The sequence below is a fragment of the Balearica regulorum genome, chromosome Z, assembly GCF_011004875.1.
Source record: "Balearica regulorum gibbericeps isolate bBalReg1 chromosome Z, bBalReg1.pri, whole genome shotgun sequence".
NCBI lineage: Eukaryota > Metazoa > Chordata > Aves > Gruiformes > Gruidae > Balearica > Balearica regulorum.
In genome coordinates this window covers 77,226,695-77,242,959 of record NC_046220.1, presented here as the reverse complement: position 1 = coordinate 77,242,959, position 16,265 = coordinate 77,226,695, and the positions used below count along the sequence as shown (strand labels likewise).

Below are 16,265 nucleotides of genomic sequence, written 5' to 3'. Positions count from 1 at the left end.
CCGTGGGTTTATGATCTGCAGTGTATGTGGCAGGCGCCGGGTGGTGTTCCCCACTGACGCCTTGTTCCCACTCCTTAGTCAGAAAAGGGTATTTCATGCCTTCATTAATTATGTACTGCTTTCAAGTCCCCCCTCCTTATTTAGCCCGTGCGTGTGCTTGGCATCCCAGATGGATGGCAGGTCTTCCTGGGTAACTTGGCAAAAGCAAGCATGTCCTAAGCAGCCCAGCATGAAGTTGACAAACACGGGTGTCAACGACTGCTTCTATTTCTGGCTGTATTACTATGCACTGAGAGCTTTTCCTTGCATGCTTTCTTGGTCTCCAGCTTGTGGGTGGTGACAGGGTACCAGCCCCTGACGGCTGTTAAAAGTGCCCAGCAGTGACGGAAGTTTCCCCCCCCATCCCCAGGGACTTCCCCAGCCTGTAGGAAAGGGTCTGAGGGGAACAGTTGCCCAAGCCAGTTTTAATGAAAGCCCGTTTTTGCTTTTCACCAGTGCTACGGTGCAGAATAAGCCTCTGAGACAAATTCAGGGTGGATGCTGTAGCTGCCTCTGTGGACTCCTCCTGTCTTCTCGAAGTGGCTTGTGTCCCACCTAGAAGAGCAGATAAAGTTATCAGCCATGGAAGGACAAAACTCCGGTGAGGAAGAAAAGCAGAAAACCTGCTTCTGGCTGCCAGCTTTGCTTAGGAGTGAGCAGTGGACATGCAGCTGTCCCCATGCACTTTGCTGTGTGTCTTTGGGTGCTGAGGCCAAAGTGAAGTCCAGGCAGAAGAGCTGAAGCTCCCTGTCATTGCCATCTCAGTGAGCTGCTTCCAGCAGGTCTCCCACCCTGCAAACACCCACCCTCTCTTGCACTGTGATCTTCCTAAAGCCTTAATTCCCAGTGTCATGCCAGTCCAGGAAAATCTCCCTGTTTCCCAGTGGAAAAGACCTTGAAAAACATCTCGCCAGGTCTCAGGCATAGGAACACCTATGGGGAACCCAGCACTCCCTGTTTGTTCTTGTTGATGTTTGGTTTTGGTTTCTGGGCTCAGGAATTTAAAACCAATTGCACGTTTTCTGCAAAGCCTGACACCTAATTTTGGCCTATGGAGGACGGTGGGTGGTTTGATGCAGTAGCAGAGTGATGACTAAGCTGGTAAGCTGGTTGAACAGCCTCGCTTCTCCCCCCGCTGCTTCCCCAGGGCTGAAAAAAGCTGCCTCGGCAACGGAGACATCCTGAAGGTAAACATGTGGGGATTAAACAGTGCTGCGGACCTGCAGCGGGTGAAGGACGTGGCCGATTACCATATAACAAACAGCATGACCAGGGAATGGGTTCTTGGATAAGAAGAGCAAACAATGACAACAGAAAATACAAGAGCAGCACAAGAAAGACTGATGTGCCCCCAAAATCTGGGAGATGCTAAGGTGCCAGCAAGATTTCAGGTGGTGTACAGTCCAAAGCACCACTGGATGAGACCAAGCATAGAAACACCTGTCCTGAGAGTAAATTTGGCAACTGCTTCTCCATAGGTAGCAACAACATGCTCCACAGCCCAGCACCACAATGGTGTCCTGCCCTCCCTGGTCACGTCCACTTAGCCTGCAGGATGGATGTGCAGCGGCTGCATCACTGCCTGCATGGGCACTGTGACAGGACCCACTATCCCAAGGGGTCTGCAGTCTGCACCATCATCCCCAGAAAAACCCTCTGAGCAATTTTGTTTGAAACCCTAATGAAAAGAGAGCTAGTGGCTGGCTGGCATTAGAAAAAAATAATAGGCTTTTCCCCCCAGGACAACTGGCTTGGAGGGCTCCCCCCCACCCTGAATCTGTGTGCACCTAGGGCTCCTGCACAGGGAGGATGGCTGGGGGCGATGTGCAGAGGTACAGAACACTGCTCTGGGGCTGTAACTGCAGCACGGGATACTCCTGTAAAAGACAGAGGAGGCAGGGTGAGCGGTGGCACCGAGGGCAAGGGGGAGTCATATCCATTCCACTCCAACCCATTCCAACCCAAGGCAACCCATCCCATCCCCACCAACCAAAGCCATCCCAACCTTACAGCCCTCTCTTGTAGCGCATAGAGATGCCTTCTGGTGGCAGAGGCCCCATCAACATAGTAGTCCATCCCTCGCAGGCAGTAGTGGCGCCCAGAGCAGGGGCTGTAGTAGCCCTGGTAGGGCCCCCTCCCCGTCATGGTGTACAGAGGCTGCAGAGATGGTGGGGAGTGGCATGACAGCCTGTGCAACATGTTGGCGACCATATCACTCTCTGCAAAGTGGAGGGATTGCGAGAATAAGGGTGACTGCTGGCATGGCACAGGCACAGCTACAGGGAACACAGGGACAGGGTGAGGGCAGCTACCAAATTCATTGAGGCAGGTGGGTTTTGGGATGTATGGCCCAGGTATGCTGTGCAGGAAGGTCTCCATCCTTGTTTCCTGCAAGGAGTGATGGCAGCCCTTGCAGGATTGCCACGTTTTCGTTGCAGAGCCTGAGGTGCTGGCAGAGCCTGAGGTGCTGGCAGCACCGGAGATGGCTCCAGTTTGGGGGAGGGCTGGGGGGGCTGGGCTTTACCTTGTGCAGGAGTGGGAGGTAAGACGAGTGCCTATTCCAGGCTATGCTGTTGTAGGGACTTGTTCTCCAGATGTATTTGTTCTCATTGACAAAAACTGGGTTGTACTTCTCTGCAATGCAAAAGCAATAGGCAAGGGTGTCCCGTAGTGCTGGGGTTGCAGGGGGACAGCTGAAGAGACTTGACTGTTCCCCCTCTCCCCAAAATGCAATGCCACAGGACCAGGGGACACGTCAGAGGTGCTGCTCCTGAGGTCCTTGTTAAGGGATCTCTGATGGAAGTCCACCAGTTTCAGCTCATTGGTCACTTGTGGTCTCTGGTGGTTATGGGGTGGCAGAATGGTGTTCCTCAGACACCAGGGGGTATTTAGCAGCCACCAAAGGAGGGAACCCTGGGAACCTGCAGACATCCCTGGGACAGGCTCAGTGCGGGGATGGGGCAGGGAGGCCGCAGCAAAGCCACAAGCGCAGATGCTGTGGGAGGGTCCCTTTGGCACGGGGTGGGCACACAGGATGCAAAAAGGGGGATGAACAGAGCTGCTGCTGGCACCCTCAGCCCTCCAACCCCATGGGGACATGTCCTGTGTGACACAGGGGGACAGCTGGGACCTCGGCAGTACCTTTGGACCTGGACAGCCAGTACTTCTCGGGCCAGTAGGCAGCAATGGTGTTCCTGTAGCACTCCTGCATTGACATCTTAATCAGCTGCTCGGGCTGACCTTGGCTTGTCGGATTTTGCGCTGGAGGCATCGTTAATCCCTACAGACAGCGGAGAGCGGGGAGAGACATCCAGGCCACGTTGCAGCACCTGTCTTTGCAGGTGTTGGGGCACATGGTGAAACCGATTACTGGGCAGGGTCTGATGCTGGAGACACAGCTGGAGATCTGAGCACCAAGTCTCCCTTCGCATGAGGGTCATACTGGCACTGTATTTCCCCCCTAAAGCTTCTCACTTGCCCAAAACCAGGGGACAGAGGGTGGCTGGGTGTCACTGGCTCCTCTCCTCCTGCATCCGGGGTGTCAATAGGCATCTGGGCACCTTCCAGAGAGGGAGATGGGGTAGGTGCACTGGGATGGCCAGGTATGGGGCCAGCAGAGGTTGAGAAGGGAGTTATAGGAGCAAACCAATGTCCTACAGCTTACAAAGCCCAAGAGGGCTGGAGTCTTGTGAGGCAGATGGGTGCCCTGGCTGTATCAGCCCTTTCTGTCCCTGCAGAGCGGTGACACACCTCTCCATGCCCTCTGCTGGCTCCCTCGTTGTAATGCACATGGCTGCAAGAGATGAGCCAGTTTGCAGTGTGCACTTCATCGGAGCCTGTGCACTTGTCAGCCCGCGTGGGGAAGGCTGCATGTTCCACAGATACTCCCTGCAGTGAGGCCATGGCTCAGGGATTCCTCCACCTCCAGGATCAGGGCTGGGAAGGGTTTTTCGGTGCTCAGAACTCACCCCCGACCATGCACGGTCTCCCCTGGCATGGAAGGCCCCCCTCCAGCTGTGCCTGGGGGTTGTGTGTTGAAGCAGTTCTCAGAGCCACCTGATCTGCCCCCCCACTATTGCCACCATGTCACATAGCAGCCCTGGGCTGTGCCCTGGCACTGCCTCAGTTTCCCCTTCCTCAGCAGATCCTGTCCCCTGTGCACTCTGAAACCTACTGATGGACAGGGCTGATGTGTGAGCTCGTGCTGGTGACTGCCAGCCCTGAGAGCCCAAACCCACTATGGGGTGCAGCTCCAGGGGACAAGAAGCCAGCGAGCACAGCCTGTGGGATGTCAACTGCTTTCCTAACCAGGGAGCATGACCCTCCCCATTACACACATGTAGTGAGGCATCCCCTGAGTTCCCATGCCACCCTCCTGCCCAACACCGACCATCCGCAGCTGGGTAGGGGTAGAAACCCTGAGGTTTCCTCCTCCTGCAGCATTTACCTGGGTCACAAACTTGTTTTCTTTCCAGAGCGGCTGTAGATCCTGCTCGTGGTAGGTCTTTTTGACAGAGCATGGCGGGCGGTACGAGTCGGTGTAAGTGCTGACAGGGGTCTTGTGTTTATTGGAGAAGAGCAACATGGTGCAGCAGCCCACCGGGACAGAAGTGTTGGGAGTCGCAGAGGATCCCGGGGATGCCCCACTGCATGAACAGCACTACATGGGGCTGGGGGCTTGCAGCCCACGCAGCAAAGTTAAAGGGGCTTGTGCCACTGCTCTGCCAGCCCCAGGGTGGTGCTTATGTTATCAGTGATGTCATAGTGTGGGGGCAGGGGGATTTAATGGCTTTCTGTCAGTCCCATAGATCTCTGGTTCTAGCCTAGGGCATAGCAATTGCTGCCGGCATCCCTCCATAGGCCGCACCCCCCTGGCTTTGTCCTGGCTCCCGGCTTCCTCACCTCCTGCGGACAATTACCGTAACAATGGTAGGAAACAGTTTCATCTGGTTCTAGTAAAGGCAATTTTATTTTGGGAGGTACAGGAGTTATGCTTGTGGCTTTTCCAGCTCCTCTCTCCCATATTTCCTTGGAAATCCTGCTGCAACCCAGCTGTGTGCACACAGCTCACCAGTGCAGACGATGCCAGGGGCACAGCACCAGGCACCGCTGTCTGCCTGCTGGGGTAATCAGGGCAATTACTGTCTGCTCTGTCTCCTTTTTTTTAATTAAAAAGCTGAATTTAGGTGATCTTGTGTGGCTTGTTTGCTCTTCTGTTCTGAGTGATGGGCTCTGCAGTCAGAGTGAGTGATCCTCATCCATCTTGGTGCAGAGAGGCAGCTGGGTTATGCCAGGGAGGGACTTGCATGAACTGGGTTTGCTTTTCCCTGAGCTGGAGAGTGGAGCAGAAATCACTGCCCCTGCAAAAATCCCGCTGTGGCCTCGCTCGTCACACAGTGCCAACTCAGAGCCCTGCTCTGCTCCTGGCTCCAGCTCCTTTGCTGCCAGTTTCTGGGGATGACTGGTGAAGGAAAACCAATGTCCATCTTGGCAGGGTGGATGCCAGCCCATACCCCTGAAAGGCTGCCGAGTACTGCACTCTGCTGTGAGGGACGGTGGGCCTGGGCAGCCTGGTGCACCCGAATGCCTCCATTAATACGCTGTTAGAGACGAAATGAAGGAAACAAGCTGCCATTGATTTTCACACCCTGCTGGTCTCTGTTGAGCTAGGCTTAGGCTCTCCAGCAGCCCTGTCCCCTCCTGGGAACCACTGGGAGGCTGCGAGGGAAGGGTGGACATGAGGGTGTCAGCAATGCCTAGCCCCCATCCCTTCACACCCAGTGGCCTCAGAGCATCTTACGGTGCAGATATGGGGAGTCCTGCACTGCAGAGAGGTGGAGTCCAAGCCTCTCAGTTCAAGGGGATTCATCCTGCACCAGGCTGCCTGCCAGAGTGAGCCAGTAGCCCCCACTCTGTGCCACAGCTGTCCCCTGTCCCCAGTGGGCCCTGGGGTTTCCAGCTGCTAGTGTTGGATTCTAAAACCAGTGCCAACAGCTTCAAGGGGCAGAGACAGCTGCAAGGCTGGAGAAAAGGCTATTTCACCCACCGGTGTCATACAGATACAGCACTTCTTTCTGCTTCTGTCAGAAGCCCAGATGCAGGGGCTTCCTGCTGCCTTGGGGAGAAGTATTTCCCAAATGCTGGCTGGGGACTAGCCAGCCCCAGCGGGATTACCTGTGCCATACAGCACAGCTCCATGCCAGCCGCTTGCACTGGTCTCAAACAGGCTGGTATTGGCTGATTTCAGCATCCGCAGTTGATGGGGTCTCAGAGGAGATGGTGCAGTGCATACCCTCTCACTCTGGTTTGCACCAATGAGAAAGGCTGGCAGGCTGGTTTTCATATGTATGCTTTTTAATATCATTAATTCTGTTACACTACACACAACCAGTAACAATGATAAATACTGCAATGGAAATGTTAAAAAAAATATTATACATGTTTTATGTTTTTCAAAAAAACCCCACATTTTAAAATAAATTAATGAATAAAACTGATGGTAGGTAGAAGAAAACCCAAAACTAACCACAACACAACTGATCTGTTTAAGGCAATACTCTACGCAGACAGGAACAGAAGTACAACAGTGTGCTACATGTTCTAAATGGGGAAAAAAAAAAGAAAGAAAAGAAAACCTATACAAGATGCAGATTGATGCTTTGGGAGTGAAAAAACTCCCAAAACCAGACAGTAAAACCAATGGCCAAGTTAAGTGCAGCATTAATACACTCTGCATGTCAAATGATTAGCAGGTTCCTAACATGGACTAAGGTCAAGCTACAACAAACCTATTGTCCTAATTAAAAGGTTATTCAGGTCAAATCCTACATTTAACTCTACTTTGCATTTGGCTGTTTTAGCTATGTTTCACTATATGCGAGGACAGCTGGAAACTCATCTCCTGCTCTTGAGATTAATGCAAAGGTCGGGAGGTCTCTCCTCCTGAAAGATAATTCCATTAAATCCACCCAAAAAGGACTTTGCGCTTTTGGTGATCCTGAAATGCTTCCCCCCCCCACCCCCCACCCCGCCTCGCCCTGGGTGCAAGTACTGCACGGGGAAAGGAGACCTGGGAAATACTTGCTTGGTTGAGTTTTTTCCAAGCTGAGGACACAAAATGGAAGTGCTATTTATTCCAGACTTGGAGGAGTGCTGTTTCCCTGTCTGCCAGAAATGTCTATCTGGAGCCTGCTGAAAGCACTTTGCCAGCATGGGAGAAACCCAGACTGTACCCAGGCTCTGGATCAAGCCATGACATTTGCTACTTAGGTTGGTGCAAAGCTCCATACCTGCCCGGACAGCCAATTAACCCCAATTATTAATGCAGCCCAGAACTTGGCCACTGGAAGGTGGACAATAATCATAATGCCAAAAAAATCCCCCTCTCCCTCAAAAATGAAAAGAAAAGGGACAGTAGCCACTTTCTGCCAGCTTCCCCCGGTGGATCCCCATCAGCTGCCACCTACGCAAAATCAGCAGCGCCAGATTTCACCAGCATCGACCCAGTACATTCCCAGTAAGGTGCATGTCTGCAAGGTGCTGCCAGGGGGCAAAGAAGCTTCTTGGGACACGGTGAGAGCCCCCTGTACTGTCCTGCTAGAGTGTGTGCTGAGGAAGCTATGGTACACGAGGAAAGAAACCCAAGCCGAGTTACTAGACTTGTGATGGCCAACAACTGTCTGGGCTGCCCTGGGTTTGGGTGGGAGAGGGGGATGCAGAACTGGGCTGAGCGTCACTTTGGTGCAACTGCCTCTGATGCTCATCACTAGTGCATGGGGTGGGGGGCAGGAAAGGCAATGGCTGCTTTGAGAAAAGAGGAGTGGAAGGAGGACGTGTGCAATATAACAAGGCTTGCAATTCTAGGACTAACCACGGGACACGGATACCAAAGATTACCTGTGACATCTAGCTATCCTTCTACTGTCACTGCTACTTCCCCCACTTCTTGGTCTGCTTCTTCTTCCGTTTGGGAAGCCATGGCTGTTTGGTATGATGGCCAGAGCTGACTCTTCCACCCCAGTCCTTGCACAGCGCGCGGGGTGACTCAGCTACAGGATGTACAGTGAGGTCTGGAAGTTGCCTGGTAGGCACAGACCAGCTCTGCATGCAAGTAGCGCCTGCTTTCAGACCCTTCAGAAAGCTATTTAATGGTGGCTCATTTCCTTTATTAAACAGAAGGTTCAAGAACCTCTTTGGAAGGAGTAAAAATGGTTAAAAATGTGCAAAAAGGATGGGGGGGAACCCACCTTTCTGAACTTTATCCCCTACAAAGACTTCATCCTCTGCAAGAGTCTTTCTCCCTGCAGAACTACAGCCCTACCAGCGTGTCTTACAGCGCCCTGCCCCAGTGCAGCAAGAGCACAGCCGACAGGCATCCCACCCGTGCCTCTGCTGCAGGTCTCCAGTACCAGGAGCACATGAGTTGGCAGAGCTGGGACCTGGTGCATGAGTGGGATGATTGCAGACCTCCTGCAGTATTAAGACTGGGAGAGTGAAGGCGGCTTGCTGGATGAAGGTTTTACACTAGCCCGGTGAACTCTCAGCCCAACAGCCTTCAGGCAGGTGAAGAGAAATCTGAGCCTGCTCTCTGGATCACACACCATCATGTTTGTTGGATCTTCTGCTGGTCTGACATCTGCTTTGGGTTTGTCTCAGGACAGAGGCAGCCACAAGCTGAATACAGCTGCTACTGCAGCTTTTCTGTGCAAAGAAACTGAGCAAAGAAATCTGTGAGCTGGGGATGGAGATGAAGGTGATAAAAACTAGCAGGGCTGTTGTGAAGAGACCTTGTCCAAGTTTTCCAGCTCTCTCCATGTATCTGTATTACATCTTCCAACAAACTTTGCATCTCCCAAATCATGCAGGCTCAAGGAAGGTGGGTAACAAATGGAGTCACAGCTTTTTTGAGGTGCAGGAGCAAGAAGGCAGCCTGGGTGGACAGCAGTGCTTCCTGGTGAGCTCACCTGGGACAGGTGGATGGGGAACTAGGGCAGAAATGCTGCTCCGGGAGGATGATCATCTCAGCAGTTAATGGAACTTCTCTCAGCACAGCCTTTCAGTGGCCTTCTTCTTCTCTGATGCCTACTGTGCTGGTTTCCAGTGACACCTCTGAGACAGTTAGATTTTAATGAGGCTTCTTTTGTAGCTTCCACTCCCTGATGCAATTCCACCATTTGTTACTATGGAAATCACTCCACAGACCAGGCACAACTAGAGAGGCAGGCTCCTTCCAGGAACAAATCTATCTTTTGCTGGAGCAGCTTTTTAGAGAAAGAGAATGGCTCAGAGCCACCACCAGTGGCTAATGGATGGGAAACAATGGGAAGAGCTGCTCTCCACAGACACCAGTGAGAGCTTCAACCTGTCCTGCCAGTGTGTGTGCTGCTCTGTGACATGGCTTGCTGCATGGGTCATGGTGCTCTGCTCCATGTAATCTCAATTAGTATCCAGCCTTTGCCTCCCCAGCAAGCTGTCAAAGCAGTTCTTAGCCAGGCAGCATTTAGCTGCTGTGATCCTGGGATTGCCATCAGTGTCAAGGGGGGCAAAGAAAGGTAGTTGTATTTTTTGGAAGCAATGCAGCAGCTCAGCTGCATAATACAGGGGGTTAAAATATGGATGCCAGTCCCTGTAAGAAATTTGCAATTATCTCTGTAGGTAATCCCAGGTCACAACCTCTTCCTCTGTGCTAAACTGCAGGCCCTTCTGCTCCAGGGCTTGTGTGGCTCTGTAATAGAGGTGAGTTTGTCTGATGAGATGCGGTTCAAGATTTGGAGCAATCCCTCTCACAGGAAAGCTTGAAAGGAAGTTACAAGGATGCCATGTTCTCCTATAGGTGAAAAGCACCTTAGAATGAAGACCTTCCAATGCCTTCCCCTTAGGCTCAACCTAAACTCAGGTTGCCCCGTGGCACTTCCCATCCATGCAGATGTTTCTTTTGAACATGCAGCCTGTGCTTGCCAAGTCAAGCAGCAGCCAGGCGACAAAGCCCACTTCATTATAGGTAAGAGTGGCCATACACTATGTAGCTTGAAGGAAGAATGGAAAAGTAAAGGAAGCCACCAGGCAAAACTGCCAGTTTATACATTCAGATGATTACACAGATGCTAAAAGTAAGAGCATGAAACTGCCATGGGAATATCCCAAATTAGCCCTTCAATGCTTTCTTCCCTCCCCTCAGCACTTGCTATCCCAGTTGCACTCCTAAATTCCTTAATTCTACTAGCATGGGATGGTGCTGTTGGGCTACCAGATCATCTTACATGTTCCCTGTGGCAGCATGCAGATTGAGAAGCCAGTTGTGTGAGAGCCAGCTGCCAAATAACAGGGAAACACATTCTTGCCAAACATCTTCCCCCAAAGCTGTTTAATCTCTCTACTAACCTCCGCCCTGCAGCCTTCTGGCACATGCAAACACCATCAGAAGCTGGGAAACAGAGGGAAAGCAGAGTAGTACTTTGAAAATACGCATAAAATTTCTATAGCATGCTTTTTGCATCTTGCTTGCAGAGCTATTCTGTCAATGGTGCATTCACACACTTGGCAACATCCATGCAGGGTACTGGCAGCATCTTGGGAAGGCAGGTTTCTCTGGGGCTGCAGAAGGGAATGGACATCATGGATGTGACTTGCCTGAGGTTACAGCAAACGCGTACCACACGCCAACACCAGCAAGAGACCCCAGATCTCATTTCTGTGCTCTAACAGTCCAGCAGACTCTCCACAGTAGTATTTGGCTGTGGTGCCAGCTTGGGGACACGGTGTTTCTGTTGTGTGCATTTGAAAGCGAGCTTTGCTCCCTGCTGGTATCAGCACTGCACTGAGATAGATTAATTCAGACAACTGAGATCTGCCCTAGGCCAAGACAGCACTTGGCAACCTTTCTAGTTACTGCCTGTTTTCCTTTTCCTGTCGTTCCATCTGGTGCCCAGCTGGGTCCTTCCTTTCTTCAAAAGCATCTTCGTCTTTCTGTTGAGTCACATACAGGGCGCAGTACTTTTCAAGCCTCCTGCATGACGTTGTACAGCCTGCAGGCCAGCCCGAGGACAGACGCTGAGTGGAGAGGAAAGGATTCTGCTCAGGATCGCAGACCACTGTGTCAGCCAGCACACAGCTGAGCAGAGCAGGTGCCTCCTTTTGGGAAAGGAGCCGGAGAGACAAACCAGAAGCAGCTGAGTCCACCCTGTCCATGGGGGAGCATCCTAAAGTCCTTTTCAAAGTCCATGCAGCAGGCTTGGTTGCCTGCTTTTGCAGTTGCAAGGCATCTGCAGGCAAGACAGCCAGAACAGCATAGCAGACCCAATGGCCAAGTGTACACGTTGGGGGTAGACATGCAGCAAACTCAGATATAATCCAGTGGCTCTTCCAAGGGTTGACTTCAAGGTATGTCTGATAAAACATCAAATGAGCCTACAGGATGGTCGCCTGGACATCAGCTTCCTTTCACCCAAAGTTTATTTACAACCACCAGAAGAGCAGACTAGACCATGCTATCTAGAGATCTTCCTTAACACTAGGAGGATGTTCCTCCTCACACAGACATCTGGAAATGTAAAGTTTGCAGATCAGAGAGACACAGTTGAGTGCAGACCCTGGAGTTCAAAGCCAGCTCACATTAAAGGGCAAAATTAACATTTGATAAAAGGAAAGGACTTGCTTAAACTCTGGTAATTTCATGACTGAAATTACATAAAATCCCAACAATAAACCAGCCTGGCTTTAGGAGGCATCAAATGCAAATTCCTTTGTGGAGGCACCAATATCTTTAAATCTGCATCAATATCTTTAAATTCTGTTTGCAAGGTAATTTAAATGGACAGTGATGCAGCCTTTCATACTCCATTGTGCTCCTCCCCTTGGTATTTTGTATAACTTTGGGCTGAAAACGGGGCCTGAGAAGACAATCTGGGTTGGTGCAAAGACTGGAACTAGGAATGATTTGTTTTCCTGCATGCAGTCTGCTTTTAGGAGGGTGCTCAGCAGCTCTGCAGGTTTTAGGGCTTCATAATGCTGCGACAGAGAGTCCAGTCTGTGCTCTTTGCTTTTGCCTTCTCCAGGCCATGGCGTCAGGGACTGATCTAAGGAGAGCAGTGCCAGAATAGGCATGTGTCTATACACCTTCCCAGGAAGTCACCACAGCATAACATCCAACGAAGGCACAAGAAAAACCTTCTGGCTGAAGCAAAGGTCTGAACGTGAGACCACAGAGGGGGAGGCAGCCCAATCTGTGGTTAATACATACTGACAGGCTGTCTACCATATTCCGTAACGAGCCAACAAACATGCGGCATGGTCATAACTGGCTTAAGGGGCTGCGGTTCAGAAGGGTTAGTGTTTAATTTTCTATAATAGCCACATGTGCAACACCTTAATCCATTCAGCCTTCCTGATAATGACCCTACACAGGTAACTGCTTTTCCCCACCCTTTCTACTTTAATCCCCTAATAAAATATATGAACACAAAGCATAGAGAGGAGAAGCCAAAAAATTGCCATTTTATGGTCCTGTACTGTCATGCCAAACCAGCTATTTGTGCAACCAACTCCTTCTGTGCACAGGAAAAAACACTTGGCTTGTGCTTCAATCTGATTTTTGGAGGAAGCACTGGGTGTAACATGGAAATTCACCTCCCTCCCTCCCTCAAGGGTTGTGCTAGAAGCAGATGCACACCACACAATGCAAAGGGCTGAGGGCAGTTGCAGGGCTGCAGCGTTGAGGAATGCCTCAGGGCACATGGCAGGCAAAAAATGGCAATAGGAGCAATAAAAGGACTTGGTTGTGGTGCCATGGGGCAATGGGTATCAGGGAAGGTCTGTCCTTCAGAGGGGAGGCATTCACCCTGGGAGATACAGTGTCAGCAAGCCTCATTCTGTCTTAGACTGAACATGATGGCAGCGTGATGGAGACCTGTGGGGCTTGCAGTCCTCCATGGCTGACCCATGTAAACAGATGGCTTGTTGCTCCAGCAGGCACACTGAAATGCTCCAAGCTCCTGAGCAAGGGCTCTGGGAAAGGCTGAGTGTGTGCAGCCCAGCTGGAAGGCACAGAGACTGACCCAGGAGGATAAATGTGATGAAGACTCTGCATGGTACCAATGCCGAACTGCAAAGTTCCTCTTTAGAAGAGTGAAGATTTAAAGAGACTCGGTTATGTCCTATAGGATTTGGTTTGACCATGGTGTTTCTGGTAGGCTTTGACGACATTCCCCATTAACAAAAAAAAAGACTCCTTAAGAAATGTTTTTCCCTTTTATGTTTTCTCTCTACACAGTGTTGCTAGAGCTCTTCCCCCACCTCCAGACAAATTGCTAACCTCAACCTGGGTTAGCACTGGAGAGGAAGGCAGACACATGAAGGAAGAAGCAAAGAATTGGAGACCTGATGCTTTGTGCTTCTTTAGAAACATTCTGGAAATATTCCCCCTCAGCATAACCAGGTTGTGAGAAAGGGAGAGGAATTCACTTGAGGAACACTCTTCCTAGAGGACCTGGCAAGTTAACCAGCACTTCTGCACAAAGAGGCAAGTATGCTCAGTCAGCATCACCACTCAGTCCTCTTTCTATGGCCTGGAGCCAGCATGGCAGCACACTGGTTTTGGGGGTGGGGGGGGCTTTAACAGTTGCCCATACCTGCTAGTGAATAATAAAGCCCAGGAATCTTGTGTGCCTGCTCTTTTGCTCACACTGTGGATGGTATCATGCTTCGCACTGCACAGACTGAAACCCCAGGATGTTAAATAAATCTCCTCCTAATCATGAAGAGGACTTCTTAAAGACTCGGCTCACTTCCTCTAGATTTCAGGTGGGTGGAACCAGGCTCTGCCTTGTAACTCTGATGGGAAGCTCAGAATTGCCCTGCCTTCTTCCCTTCCCCAGGCTGTGAAGCAAGTGATGACCCAAGGCAGACGGTCCTTCCTCCTGGTGGGGCAGGAAAACACGCAGTCGTGCCTGTGGCAAAAGATTACAACACTGAGAAAAATGCCAGCCCATCCCTCACCTGAGCACCACATATGCTGAAGACAGCAGTGTAAGACCAGCCAGGGAGAGGATGCACATATCTTAATTCCAGAAATGATTTTACATTCAAAACAATCTGCTGGTGAACTGGCAATTCAGTCCAGCAACCTAATGTAACACCAGGTTTCCTGACTATTGCAGCACGAAATAAACACAATTGCTCCTGATGTGGTACAGCTCTAACAGACCAAGCCTGGTTCACAAGCAGGCAGAGATGGGATAAACAGTAGTTTCCTCTCATGGTTTTTTTTTGAGCTGTTGCTGAAAACTCCCCTAAAGTCTGACACCACCACACAGATGCCTTCAGTGATAACAAATCTCTCCCACAGGCACCAAGAGACGCAGCGTCAAGAGAATATCGACAGTCAAGCACTGTAAAAATGTGCTTTCTTCAACTAGCTCTTCTGACACTGACCTTCAGATTGTACAGCTCTAGTCCTGTCTCGTGCAGGACTCATTTTTTCTTAGTTGAACAAAGTTTAAGATTTTTGGAAGCAGATGAGTCTCATGGGAATTAAGTATAAGCTGAAGAGAATATATGTGACTGGACTGAACTCAGGAGTATGGTATTCTCGGTCAAGGACTGAATCCCTGAAGAGCATGGATGGATTGCAGATCAAATCTGATGTGTTTGGTGGTAATTTCATGTGGAGCTAAGCGTAGGTTGCATTGGATATGGGACACAACAGCTCTAGCTAGTACTGACTCACAGTGAAATGCCACCTGTCTGTCATCTTCCCAAGTGAATGAATTGTGTCATGCGAGTCCTGGCTAGCCTTGCCATATGAAAGGATGCCCTGCTCCGTTCCCACTCCTGTGCTCCAGTTACAGCATCATTTTGGTTACGCAAATGAAACAGGTTTGGTGAGTGAATTAAGAACTGACCTCCTCTCACTCGCAAAACCTCCTGACACCTCAGACTCACCTCTGATCTTGCAGATGGATTGGTTTCAGTGGGTAGGATTACCTGCAGCTAGCCCCATCTGACCCTTCCGATTCTGGAGCAGACATCTTACAAAACATCCTCAGTGCCTACACAAACCAAGGAGGTATCTCTGGACCCCTCTGCATTTGCTCTCCAGACCAGTCAGCTCTGCTAGGCACTGCCTGCCACTTTGAGCAACTTCTTTTTCATTTAACCGTAGTTTAAAATAACTTATCAAGCAATCATAAAATGAATTTTTTGGTTTCTCCTGGCTCCATGAACACAAAGAGGTGCACGTCCTACCATAGGAGGAAGCAATGGCTGTTAAGTTTTACAGTTATAGTGGAAAGCACTGATCACAGCCTGCCGGCCTCACTACTGGATGTGACAGGCGGTGGAGGAGGTGGCTTGGCAACACATGCAGGTAGGGTTGACCGATTTAGGGGGGATTAGGTCGAGGTCCTCGTCATCTGGGATCTCATCTAACCGGTACCCATCCTTTAGCAGCTGGATGTTCAAGTCTTGGTTGATCTGCTACAGACAAAGAGACAAACAGTCAAACACTTGAGACTTCTTACTTCTGATGGTTGAAAGATGAAGGGAGTCCCTTATTCTGGAATATATTCCCCATCATTAGCAGCTGCCCCACCAATGAAAGAGTCCCAGGTTTTGGCCACAGGTGAGGGCTGCCTTCTGGTTTAGCTTCTTCCAGAACAGGAACATCTAGAGTAGAGATATTCCAGAGTAGCAAGTTGATACACTATTTTATTCTGGAATAATGCTTCCATGAAGACAAGCCCTCATTTAAAGTAATGTAATAATAATGCTAGTAAACCAACTGGTAGCTGGGCAGTCCCTCCTCTCAGTCTGGAGCACACTGTAGCATTTGAAAGGCTTTAGCCTCTTGGCTCTTTGTAATCTCAGATTCAAGTGCTGTCTAACCAGATCTGGGTGAACAACACTTCATGAGGGCCCAGTGATGGCCCAGATCATTTGATCTGGTCTCTGCTTTTGGCCATTTCTCTGTGTTTCAAACGCATTTTGCCCATGGAAGGCATACAAGGGGGAAGAGTTCCCAGCAGCTTGAGTGCAGAATGGCTGCTCAGCACCCTGGATGTAAAATCAGATCCTGCAGAAACAGCAGCCAGAGGCTGAGCAACTATTTCAGGAGATTACTTGGGAATATATTCATAAACAATGCAGAGGGATTAACAAACCTGAGCTTCCTGACTTTTTTCTTTGAAAGGGCAAGAGTTCCTATCTGCAAGTCCTCCCTGGAATTTCTGCCT

General features: G+C 50.3%; 2 protein-coding genes across 4 annotated transcripts in view; both read right to left on the bottom strand.

The window, feature by feature from the left end:
* Window positions 1-497: 497 nt before the first annotated feature.
* Window positions 498-4,722, bottom strand: SPMIP6 (sperm microtubule inner protein 6). The gene is made up of 7 exons (XM_075740869.1): window positions 4,487-4,722; window positions 3,181-3,319; window positions 2,564-2,673; window positions 2,352-2,427; window positions 2,045-2,258; window positions 1,827-1,916; window positions 498-594 (listed from the first exon to the last, which is right to left on the bottom strand). Exons 1-7 carry the CDS (start codon window positions 4,622-4,624, stop codon window positions 498-500), a joined length of 864 nt encoding a protein of 287 aa, XP_075596984.1. The 5' UTR covers window positions 4,625-4,722.
* A 1,653-nt stretch (window positions 4,723-6,375) lies between these two features.
* The window catches only part of FAM219A (family with sequence similarity 219 member A), a 110,082-nt gene continuing 100,192 nt past the window's right edge, over window positions 6,376-16,265 (bottom strand). For 2 of the 3 annotated variants that reach the window (XM_075739588.1, XM_075739590.1), the window contains exon 6: window positions 11,473-15,510. In XM_075739588.1, coding sequence (XP_075595703.1) covers window positions 15,352-15,510 — 159 coding nt within the window. In that variant the 3' untranslated portion in view covers window positions 11,473-15,351. Of the gene's footprint in view, window positions 15,511-16,265 lie in introns of all 3 variants that reach the window. The other variant, XM_075739589.1, reaches the window with a different exon arrangement.

Coding starts and splice junctions, on each gene's coding strand:
- SPMIP6 (XM_075740869.1), bottom strand. CDS start 4,624: ATGTTGCTCTTCTCCAATAAACACAAGACCCCTGTCAGCACTTACACC. Junction 2,674..3,180: donor CTGGCTGTCCAGGTCCAAAG/GTACTGCCGAGG, acceptor TTTGCATTGCAG/AGAAGTACAACCCAGTTTTT. Junction 595..1,826: donor TCCCTGTGCAGGAGCCCTAG/GTGCACACAGAT, acceptor CTGCTCTTCTAG/GTGGGACACAAGCCACTTCG.